The sequence below is a fragment of the Eulemur rufifrons genome, chromosome 29, assembly GCF_041146395.1.
Source record: "Eulemur rufifrons isolate Redbay chromosome 29, OSU_ERuf_1, whole genome shotgun sequence".
Classification (NCBI taxonomy): Eukaryota; Metazoa; Chordata; class Mammalia; order Primates; family Lemuridae; genus Eulemur; species Eulemur rufifrons.
This window is the reverse complement of record NC_091011.1, coordinates 15,954,230-15,966,676: the sequence shown is the minus strand read 5'-3', so window position 1 is coordinate 15,966,676 and position 12,447 is coordinate 15,954,230. Positions and strand designations below refer to the sequence as shown.

The window sequence follows — 12,447 nt, the reverse complement described above, 5'->3', positions numbered from 1 at the left end:
CATCACTTAGAAGACTATACTCAGTGGTTACTGCTTCTGACACATTTTCAAATGGACCCCCCAGTGGCTGCAGCTGTGATTAAAAGCTGTCTGCTCACTGCCTCACTGGGGGTTTGCTGTTTAACCATGTCATGCATATACACACACATATATATATTTATATGTATGCTACAGCTGCATCATGGAAAACGTAAAGTGTTTTGTAAGAAGAAAAAAATCAAATGAGTACTTGAATGACAAACTGCTGAATTTTCTGAGCTTAAGACAGTGAGAGGCACTAGTTGGGAACCTAGCCATGTATGAGGTACATAAACGTAATTTAAGGAAGAAGAGCTGATGGTCAGTGAATATATACCATCTGCCAGTACATGCTTTGCACACATCAGCTGGACAGAGCATCCTAGAGATTTAAGTGCACTTGAACTCAGCAGCTGCATTTCAGCTCCTCTCTGTGATTCAGAATTCAGTTTGACCCTTCACAAATAAAGCATGAGTAGAATACCCTTTTTTAAGTTTACCCAGATATTCACTGACACCTTAATCATCATGTTTGGCTTATCATAAGAATGCTGTTCTCGACATAAATTTATCATTAACATTACCTTCAAAAAGGCTCACATGGGCAGTGTAGCCGCAGAGACTGGGTGTCTCAAAGGCACAAGTCACACCTCCATCCTTTGGATCAGAGAGATTGAGTATTTAAGCTTTTATGAAGTAAAAAGAGTACACTAGAATTTAAAACTGGGCTCTTCACATCATGTGATGAGCATACTTACAAACACCAGGAGGTAAGGCGGGGAGTGTGGTTCCTTCTACCCACCCCTCCTGCCAACTGAATCGGAAGAACTCAAACACACAGTCGTTCTTAGATATACAGGAAAGAAATTTGGAAAAATGTTGAGAATTACGTCTCCTTTCCCCTCTGCCTACCTGCTCCCCTTCCCCAAGTTTCAAGTTCTCCAAATCCCAGCAACCAGACCCTGTAAACAAAATGCCAATCTATCACCAGCAAATTTAGGCTGACAATACTGTGAATCGACCACATTGATTACATTGATTATATTTCAGATATTTACAACACGGCGAGACAAGCCTAATTTATTTTCTAAAGAGTTCAAGGTAGGTCTCACCATTTCAGAGGGGGGAAAACAATGGGAAAATGTTTGTGGTTGCTATCTGCAATCATCGGATGCTGACAGAGAGTAGTATTTTATTTAGTAATTAACAGTGTAAAGGGGAGAGGAGCTGTCATGTTGGTTCTTAAGCTGGGGAATGTGATGAAAGATGATATCTGCGATCTCATCCTTTCCACTTGTTTAGGATTGTCAGGATGAGAAATGTCAGCATTATGAAAGCTCGGCTCTGCTCTTGATATGATAAAACCCTTCAAAAGCCAGTCTTTCTCTCTCCCTCATCCCCCTCCTTTTTCGCTCTCTCTCTCTGCACTTGCTTTTTTATTTATCCTGTTTTGTTAGATGGCAGAAATATAATTCTTTTCTTTCTTCCTATTATAAGCCACCATTTTTGTTTTATTATATGTTTCACAACCCCTAATGCCCCACTGAAAATTACCTTGTTAAATGACAGTGTTTCAAAGCCATGAATCCTTTCCACCATTCCCTCAGAGGTTTGAAACAGTCAACAGACTGTAAAGAATAAATAATAAAAAAGTATTGATTATTTTGATGACTGTGAGATTCAATTAAGTATTAATTTTGCCCTCCAGTGGACCTATCAAGGTATTCAAAAGGGAGGATTCGGCTCAGCTAAATGCGTGCTGAGTGCTTCAGCCTTAAATAGGGAGAAAATGTGTTTACCTACAGTATTTGAAGAAGAAGTGCATTGATGCACAGGGTCCAATATTTAAGTGCTGTGCAAATTAAGCCCTGGTGACAGTGACATTGTTTTCAGTGGTATGAGTATTGACTAAAGAAGTGCATTTGATGACAGCTTAAACTATTTGTATTGATTAACATTTTCATAGATTATCATGTGTCATATCAAATTCACTTTTCAGGCATGAATACATTAAAAAAAAAAAAAACCCACAGGCATACCGCAACCAATGTAATGATGGGACCCGGGAGCAGGCTGCCCCACCTGCTCCTGGGCTGGTCACCTGTTTCCTGCTCTGGAACCATTTAGGCATGAACTTGGCAATAAATAGCTCCTAGATCACGCAAAAAGGGCACTTCTTGCTTTTTCTTTCCTTCTGCATCCGATATTGGTGTCCAAACAATATTGTGCAGCTTAGTTTGCAAATGGAATAAAAGGCTACACTGGGAAAATATTTCTGATCCTAAAATGCCCTCCTAAATGAGCTGAAGATAAGACAGATCCAAATTATCAGGGGGAAAAGTTTGCCTTTTTTGGAGGTGATTTTTGTTTTCTCTTTCTTTAATGCTCTGGGCGTATGATGCTCTAGGTATCTGAATTATTGAACACAGTTTGTAAGTATTTTCCCAATTCCTTTTAAATTTTTTTAAACCAATCTTTGTATGTTTTGTTGTGTATTATTTGCTTTAAAATGTTCATTTGATTTGGGGTCAGCTTTGGTCCCCAATCTGGGACCAGTGAAGTCAACTTCTAAGGGTGCTTATAGAATTTACATAAGAAATATCTTTTATTCTGTTGAAAGCGTTTTGAGGTCTCTTTTCTCCCTATCTCTTTTCTCTGCTCTTGGGATAGGGTTTAATTGCTTCTCCCCCGGGGAGAGGGCTTCTTAAAATAGCCTGTGGTTCCTCCATAGGGTGCTCCTTCCTTTTTAGTATGTTGCTGAAGTACAAACCCAGCACTTTCTTTTTTCTTAGTGCATTAAAGACAGAACAAGGTGTAAAAACATTCACACAAAAGCACATCCCACAATTAAAGCTGTGTTGGTTAGGTTGCTTTCAAAGAAGTTTTTTTTTTTTTTCCCCTTCCGAAGCCTCCTGAATCTCTCACATGCTAGTTGAGCTTTAATAGGGTGGGGAGTAATGGAGAACTCATCGGATCTGTAATAGCTCTTCACTTGACTGCAGCCAGCAATAACAGCGGGAGCAGTCAGAGATAAGAGAGAGAGGAGAGAGGGAGAGTGTGTGTGTGGAAGAGAGAGAGAAGAGAGAGGGAGAGGGAGAGAGAGGACACGCACTCTAAAGCTGCCACTTTTTTTTTCCTCCCCTTCACTCTTTTCGCCCATCCTAGGATCCAATGATAGCTGGACAAGTCAGTAAGCCCTTGCTGTCAGTGCGGAGTGAAATGAATGCGGAGTTGAGAGGTGAGGACAAGGCTGCTACTTCAGACAGCGAGCTGAATGAGCCCCTGCTTGCGCCTGTGGAATCAAATGACAGCGAGGACACTCCCAGCAAGCTCTTCGGTAAGTCTGTCTAGGTATTTCATTTCAGCCCTACCATGTTGTCCGGAAGAGCAATCCACCCCCCACGCCCCCCCCCTTTTTTTTCTGTTGTTCATTCAATTTTCTTGTAAGTACTGAAAAAGGAGCTTCGCATCTTGGAGGTGCTAAGCCACCGAAGCTGATTCCAGCTGGCTAGGAGGATGTCCTCCAAACTTTTACCAACAAGGAACTTATTCGCTGCCTATTTTGACTTGTCAAATATTGCTGGAGTCCCCAGGCTGGAAATTATTTGGAAAAAAAAAAAAAAGATAGAAAGTGGTAATAATAATCAGGAAATCAGTTCCATTGTGAGAATTGGTTAACATTTATTGAATAAATATCGACTCGGTTTCGGGTTGCTTCGCAGCCTTTTGTTAAGGGGAAGGTGAGTAAAGAGTTATTATCTGTCGTCTAAAGACGGGAGAGGAGAAACTGAAAAATATCAATACAAGTCATGCTATGCCGGGTAAACAAAAGTGGCTACGAGGATTGCTCAGAGAAATAACATTTTGTCATCACAATCGGAATGAATATTTCTTCTTTTAAAAGGGTGATGAGGAAAGAAAACAGGTCCTTTGATTCTCTCCCCTATCCCAGCCCCTCTCCCCTGTAACGTTGTGTTTATAGCTTCATGCTAAAAGTGGAGGCAGCCCAGGACCTTTCAGGAATCTTTGTTTCATAAACAAAACAAGAACAAGCATAGTGCCACTCCTGCAAAGACATCTGTCATTCAAACAGATGACACTCTGTAAGCCAACTCAAGCAACTGTGATCTCTAATCAGAAAGGGGAGGGGGTTGTTGAGGCTGATGCCTGCGTGATGGATGTTGATAGATGTCTCTGCTGGAGAAGCACTTTATGGTTCGGAGTGACATTAGGTTTTCAGAACAATTGCTCCAGAAACATGTGCTTTTTAATTATTTTCAAGTGTGTGTACGTGCATATACACACACACATATACATATATGTATATACTAACTTGAAACAAATAAATAAATTATATGTATATATATATCAGGCAGAGAACTGCTTAGTCTCAGGTAAAAAAAATAGTCACATGCCTGAACTTTAAAGAAAAACGTCATTGCATAGATTACTTTGTTTAAAAAGTCATTAATTCAGTTTAAAACTTAGGCTTTCTTCATTTATTTGTTTTAACTGATAGAAAGAAAGCTGCCTTGGGAGTTCGGTAACTCTAGGCCAGCTTCAACAGAGGAGCTTTCCCCTACTGCTTACTCACTCAGACACTGGAGGGGTCTTGCTGAGAAACTTTGCTTTTCAAATTTTCTGCTGGCAAAATACTGTTTTATACCAAAGAGTATAAGAGATTCCAGTTTCAAGAAATTCTATGATGTTACCCTTTCTTTAAAAAGCAGCGATTCCACCTCAGTCATAAATTTTCCAAACCTATGCATTGAGGATTTAGCATTTTCACGCTAAAGAAATATTTTGTTATAGTCCAAGTTTTTATCCATATAGGAAGAGTTATGTCCTAAAATAGTCATTTCATTTTAGGAAGTTAGTGGAAGAAATCAGATAACATTATAAATTACAGGAAGGCAAAAGCCATGCTCAAGCCCCTCTGATGTTGAATATACTAAGTAAACACTTTGACTTTTAAAAAGTCATCAATTTTCAATTCAACAGATAATAAATTATCATTTGAGCTACAGATAATAAATTATTTGTTTCTAGATTTTACATACATTTATAAGAAAATAAATATATTTTGTAGACTTGAGCTTGAAGCCCCAACTTGTTTTCTTTCAAGTATTCCAATGGAAGGGTGATTAATTTGGCTTCTCAACATTTGTTTAGGTTTGCCAATGTTGGACACTGTTGTAGATTTGTTACGCCACCTCTCACTGATTTACATGTATAGAGAAATAAGCTTCAACAAATCCAAGAGAGTCCAAGAGATTTGAACTAAAAGTTTGTCAAAAATATATTTGAAGTGAAATCTTCATGGGGTGCCATTTACTAAAGAATCATAGTTTAATCTAAAAACCATAGTGGATTTTAGAAGGCACCCACCCACCTTCATGTTGAAATTCTCAACTTCTGACTTTATGAGAGTGAACACAGCAAAATCTGCATCTTATAGCTCATATTCCCTTTGTACTCACTCAATTGTCTTTGGTTTCTAGACTGTTTTTCAAACACAATGTGAACATTTCACAGTTTCCAATTAGTAAAGAAGAAATCAGTGGATTAACGGTTTTGGAAACTTGAGAAAAAAACCTGGAGATAATTGTGAAAAAGAGACTAGAAAGCAGCTCACGAGGAAACCACCCCAATTTTCTTGTATGGTTTCCTTAGCTTTTGCTTCTATTATGCTCTTACTTTTTAATATTAGTAGGGTTTAGGCTTAGGAATTCTAGTTTATGTGACTAACTAAAACTTTCCAGTATAATTTCTTCCCAGAATTTTAAGCAACTCTGGCAACACAATTTAAGGAAACATTATTTTATTTGACATGCATATGTTGAAGTCTTTGTTTTTGTTTTTGGATATAGTTCTAATTATACTCTTCACTTGGTAATGAAGAATTGCTTTCTTCCTGAATAGTTGAGAACATCCACATTTTTCTCTAAACAATGATTTTCTAATATTCTCTCTCTCTCTAACTGCCATTCTTATATATATACATTGTATTATTGAAAATTATACTTCTCTAATGAAATGGGCAGATTAAGACAAATCGTGTATCTTGATATGTTTAGTTTCATAGAGAGACATTAACCAACAAAAGGAGACAAGAGGAGCTCAGTTTTTTATTGTTCCTGAAATTTCAGTGTAAATAGATTTCTTTGAAGCCTATTCCCTCGTCTGTGTCTTGTTCAAATTAGCAGTCCAGAGGACAAGTCTGTTTCTCTCACAGTATGGCACCTTCAGCCCAAAACTGCAGGAGAAAGGCTAATACTGATGCCCTCTATGGATAAACAAAGGAAATTCCAGGAACCATTGGGCCTTTTATGCCTCTCCTTAAATTGCACCTCTGTACTTAACAGCATCCAAAGGGAAACATACTGTGCAGAATGTTTCAGTGCTCTGAGCAGCTCAGAATACCAGGAGAAACAAGAAGCCATACGCCAGCCTAAGTAGAAAGTTCAGAAAAGGGCCCTTGTGTTTTATAAAGTAATTACATCAGAGGTAACATTTTGCTTAACTTGAACAGTCATGGAAACTAAAGTACACTTAGGAGAAATGGATCCTCATTTCATTGAGAAACATGTGGTTAGGTAGCTCTCTGTGATATCATTAGGTGGTGCATTATTTATCCTTGTAAAGTCTGTAGAATAACTTAACTCCTTTTTCAGCTCATGACTGTATTATGCTAAGCTCTGAGCCATAAGACACAGTATGGATGAGAACAGCTTGCGTGTTGGGGGCACTCGCAGAGAAACTGGCGCTGTGCCTTCCAGTGCTGTAGCTGTGTGATCAGATGAGTGATGCCATACAGGGCCAGTCATTTAATATGTGACTAGCGATGTACATATTGGAAACCATTCTCAAAACTGGCCTTTGGCAAACAATCTCAAAAGGAAGAGGTTGCTGTGTTTCTCTAGTGACATTTATAGTACTCGTGTCAATGTGGTGCTTCACTTTTAGTTATGCCCATCAAGAATTCAGTGTTCCACATTCATTCAAGTTGGATGCTAAAATTCAAATGGTAGCATCAACAACTTGGTCAGGAAAATGGCCTCAGAAAGGATAAAAATAATATATATCCCTGGAAAAAATATCTGTGCTAAAGTTTTCCTATGCACTCTCAGCAGAAGAAGTGAGATCTCATAAAACGTGCCCTAAATATTTTCTCCCATATATATTTGAGATTTGAAAGATGATTTATTAACAGTGTTTCTCCTGGGAAAATTTTTATTGTTTCAAGTTAAACCTCATGATTGCTGTTCTTGAAGTCCCAACTACCTTGGGTGGCTGTGTTAGTCTCCATGGCTTACAGTACAGTTGTGCTATGCTGTATGTGAACTGGGAACACAGCTGCTCAGAGACTTGAGCTGAATTGGAACCACAAAACCATTTATAAGTATTGCATCCGAAATAAAAAATTTGTGGTTGGTTTTCTCTTATACTACTGTGTTTTTCTAGACTGAAAGAAATTGCATGCAATGATACTTGTAAGAGCGGGTATTTTCAATGTCATTTATCTGTGAACTGTTGGAAAACGGCTGAAAGTTGGCTCAGTGATTTCTCCGTGCTAGAGAATGTACCACCTATCCTGTTTTTCTTTTCCTTTCTGTGATCTTTCTCACGGAAACATGCATTATAAGATTTTTTTTTTTTCAAATTGCCATCCAGTTTGACTTGATTAGAATTTATGGCAGTGGAGTCATTTTCAATGACAAAAGGATAAAGGACTAAATTGTCTGTCACCCCTTGAGACAGTGGTCTCTGCAGGTCAGCGTGGAGGTCATTGCAGGGCATTCTGGGGACTGCACTTCGGGGTGATGCTGCCTCTCGCCTGCGCATAAGTGAAGGCCGCCTTTATGGGATCACTGTCTTCATTACTTTATTTAAACGTCTCTCTCAAGGTTACAATACCTTGGGTATTTATAATGTTCTGATTAAATATGCTGGAGCCAGTAATCAGTACATAGGGCTTAAGCCCAAGAGGGGTTTAGCTGGGAGTTGATGAGGAAAATTCTCTAGAGAAATATATTTATTGAAAATATATATTGTGCTCCTATATTTTTAAAAGTTTCTATATCATATCAATTGAAAATTCATACTGAATTCACTGAAGAAAGTGTGTTTTGCTAGGGAAATACTAAAACAGCATGTTTTTTTTAAATCAACTAAATAATTTAAGTAACAGATTTATGCAAAAGCAGTTATTTAAAAGAAATCAGTAGAACCCTATATTTGTGTAAGTAAATAGGACGCATGATAAAGTATTTGTCAAAAATCAGTTATGGTTTAATAGTCAAACAAGCCCTTGTCGTGCTGCTCTCTGACTACTGGAGGGGAAAAGTGCACATTTACACACATTTCTTACATTTAAGAAAATCTAATGCACTGGGGTATTTCTTTAAAAATCAGTGAGAGGCTGTGTGCGTTTCAACAAATTTAGTTTAGTGGGTTTTCAACCCCAAGAAAACCATTGTAATGCTGCATTGATAAATAAATCCACTTTCAATAGCATAAATGTGTAAGCTTTGAAATAAAAATAAATCCGTATAGAGAGGCACTGATGTTCAAACTTTTCACATTTGTTTGTGGAACTCTGCTCATTTCTAAGTGGCACTTCAATGGAGGACAGTGCAAAATGTGTGACAGAAGAGTCAGTGGGGACTTTCCTAGTGCCTTCCTTTCCTGTTTCTTTGCCATCCTGGGGTGCTCAGGTCAGGCTCTGTTTAAAGAAGAAAGTTCAATATTACAGTGTCGAAGAATACTACGTGGCAATGCATTAGCAAGTCAAAATGTGAATGTGGTTTTGCTTTTTTCCCCTCTTATTTTCATTGCTGTGATTCTTATACTTTGTTGTTAAATAGTCCTGTAAACAATTGGAAATAAGACACAGTATTAAAAATTAGATTAATCTGCACACCATTACACCTCTAAATGATCCCATTTTAGTCTTTTGAATGTCTTGGATGTCTTAAAGTTTACGTGGCATCATAGTGTTTTTGTAGTTCACCCAGCCCAGTTTATGTCATAATTAATAAATAGAGGTGCATTCCAGATGCAAGCTCCCAAGGCTCAGCTCTTGAGTAGATTGCCTTCACTCCTAATTACCTGCTTTAATTATGTAGTTAGCATTATTCTTTTTGAGAATTGACCAAATACATTTTTTCTCCCACTTCATAAATGAGATTTGAGTTGACTGTTTCAAGTGGACCTTGTTTGTTATTAGACAGTAAACAGATAATTTGTGAGAGAACTGGTATTTTCTTTGATTGACGATCTTGCTGGTTTATATTTAGGGATTAATAATACATCAGACATTCTCACATTAAAAAGAAAGTAGATGTGAAGAGGAAGGGGAGAGGGCTCTGTTCTGCTATTGGGCGGCTCCTGATTATTCAGGCCTTCCCTGGGAACGCAAGGCAATCAGAGGAGCGGGCACATTTGCCCAAATACGCACCTGGCTCCACTTAACATGTTTCTTGATTTTTTTTTTTATGCTAAAGAAAAAGATAGCAAAGTGTTTATACCAAACTGGCACCCTGTCAGGGGGCAATCTGTATAAAGTTTCCTGCTGTCAGGTTAATAAATTTTTAAAAAATATCCAAAGGCAGAGGTAGCTAGAGAAAGCTCATAGTAACCGTTGCCATTCTCCAGTGGATGGGTTTCTCTTTAATATCCAACCTGGCTCTGGAATTTTCTCGTTTGTTGTGTTCTGAGTTCTGTACTTAGCTGGTGTTTTTGTTCAGCTTTTCTTTTATTCATGTGATTTCAGTCCTACTTTTAAAATGTTTATCCTTTTAAATTTCAAATGTCTTTTCTTTGAAGAGAGAAGTGAGCATAATTTGTTTTAATTTTTTATATGGTATTTTACAGTTGAACATATACTTTAGCATGCTATGACTCTGAATGAGGTTCCAAATCTATTGACACTGGGCTTTTGGGGGGGAATAGCTTCAGGTAATATTTATATTAAAAATTCATTCATTTGGTTGTTGGGAATATGGGGGCTTCTGATAATCTCTGATTATTAGACATGTTGACCTGGCTCTTAATCTTTTAAATGTACCTTCTGATTGTCAAAGTCAAATTTCATAAAAAGGTGAAACAAGGGTAGATTTGTTTGGTGGCATCTCTTATTCTATGTTGTGACTCTAGTATGAGCTATCAGAAATGGATTAAGCCTTTTTACTGTGAGAAGTCAGAAAGAATAACATTGAATCACTTTTGGTTAAAGAAAGTTTGTCATTTTTTCAGGGAAATGGAAATTAACTGTTTTAAAAGTATTAAAATATAATTTTTAAAACCACCTAATCAAGATGCATAGCTCCTGAGATCTCCTTGTGATAACTACCTGCTACTTTTTTATTCCTAGGATATTAAATGAATATCTATATTTTATTTGAGAATTTAAAAGAAAATCTATGCTCAAATTTCTCTTACAGTTTTTCCTTTATAAGTGCTTTTAAGATCTTGTATGTGACTAGAATATAATGTAACTTTTTAAAATTACTAAATTATCTACCTGGAACAATATAACTAATATAGTCTAAGTCACTTTTATTAGAGGACTGCACTGCCATTTAAAACTATTTGAAAATATGAGGAAAAAATGATCTGATTATAATTAGAGAAACTAAGTAATATCCTTATGCATAAACTAAATGCTTAAGAGGTTTGCTATACTGAAGACCATTTGAAGATGGGGTTCTCTAATAAAACCTGCATTCATTCAGATGGTTAAAAATCTTCTTAGTAAATAACCAAAATAAAACCTATTAGTTTAGCCGGAGAATGAGGTAGAACATGAAGGTATTTTTAGGACACTTATAATGTACTAATGATAGGCAACATGAAACAATTTAACAATTTAATGAATTGTTTGCCATCTATTGTGTCCTGCCATATATTGTTTGGCATTAGCAGTTTTCTTACTGTTTCATCTTTTCCTGTAAAATAATCAGTGTTTCTTGGCATTGATGTACTTAACAAATATCTTGTATTACTTTAATTTTATCCTATTAATGACAAAAAAAACCTCAATTGTGACAAAAGTTTGTGAAAGCCAAGAAATCTATATTTAAAGACTAGTATTAACACAGTGTTTTAAAATAATAATGCCCATTTATACATTTTTTAAAAATCACTTCCATACTTAATTTTTGTTTCCCCATATTTTCTTTCTCAGGCACTATGAATACACAGTGAAAACATGTAATGCTATCTATATAAAACCTTTGTGTGTGTCTATGGTCTGTTTTTCTCCATATTTTCTCTTATATTCATGTGATACTTCAAATTGTCTTACTAAATTTGTAGTATGTATTTTCTGTGTCATAAAATTTTAAAAGGTTAATTTATAATAATAAGCTTTCTTTTAGTTTATGCTATCTATGCATCACTTAAATGTACTTCGTCTTTGCTTATGTATATTTAAAAAACAGCTCCCTGATAAATTTATCAAAATTAATAGTTTGCCAGAAAAGGGCAACTAATTATACTACAGTATTGCTTCAGGCATACTTGGGCTAGAATCCAAGTTCCAGTGTCTTGTTCGATGCTGCCAGTCTCTAAGCAGAGGAGACAACAGGATTCCTCAGAATTTGTGCAGTTTAATTCAGTAAAGAAATTTGAGGGTTTCTGCACAGTTTCACTTATAGAAAATACATATATTTTTAAAGCATAGAAAACTTACCCAAGCTAGGGAGGACTCCTGGCTTCTAAATATTGGGAACCTAAATATTGGCCTATTTGTAGGATATACACATATTACAATATAAAATATTTATCCTTTTCTTTTTTTAAGTCAAAGGCATTTGCTCAATAGGTATTTTTGATACATGTTCCTGTAAGAATTCTATGTGTGTAAATATACGTTGACATGTATGTATGTCAAGGTAGAGTGAGTGGTTGGTACACAATGAATAAGTCACACTTTAAACATTTACTATTAAAATAGTGTGGTATAATTAATCTCCTTTTACAGTTCTTGCTAGCCACATATGTGGTGACTTCTCTTTCAATACTGATAGGGCAAGATTTATTTTTACAAATTAATGGTTTGGGTGCCTTATTGCAGGAGAGAATCATCACTGTCAAAGTAGAAGAGAGGCTAAGGGGCTAAGATGATTTAAAAATGCAAACATTTGAAGCTGTTTAAGAAGCATGAAAAATTATTATTGCAGAGTGACTTTTTGCCAAAATCAACCGAGGGTAGAAGAGAATAAAAATTCAAATGGAAAAACACATTATTCTCTATTTAAAAATGTATAGAGGTGGAAGTGGTGTGGGGGGTGAGTTGCACTTTATCAAAACTGGCCTTTTTTTTCTTCAATATATCTATTTCATTTACCAAAATACTACAAAATAGAAACATGTCAAAAAGGAAGCACACAATTTGCAAAAGGAGAAGCATGAAAGAAAAGTTGC

At 36.5% G+C, this 12,447-nt stretch overlaps 1 protein-coding gene across 2 annotated transcripts in view; it reads left to right on the top strand.

Annotated features, from left to right (window-relative positions):
- POU6F2 (POU class 6 homeobox 2) overlaps window positions 1–12,447 on the top strand; it is a 434,582-nt gene that overhangs the window by 89,677 nt on the left and 332,458 nt on the right. Inside the window, exon 2 of one of the 2 annotated variants that reach the window (XM_069462202.1) lies at window positions 3,184–3,355. In XM_069462202.1, the coding sequence (XP_069318303.1) occupies window positions 3,184–3,355 (172 nt within the window). Of the gene's footprint in view, window positions 1–3,183; window positions 3,356–12,447 lie in introns of those variants that run through there. The other variant, XM_069462203.1, reaches the window with a different exon arrangement.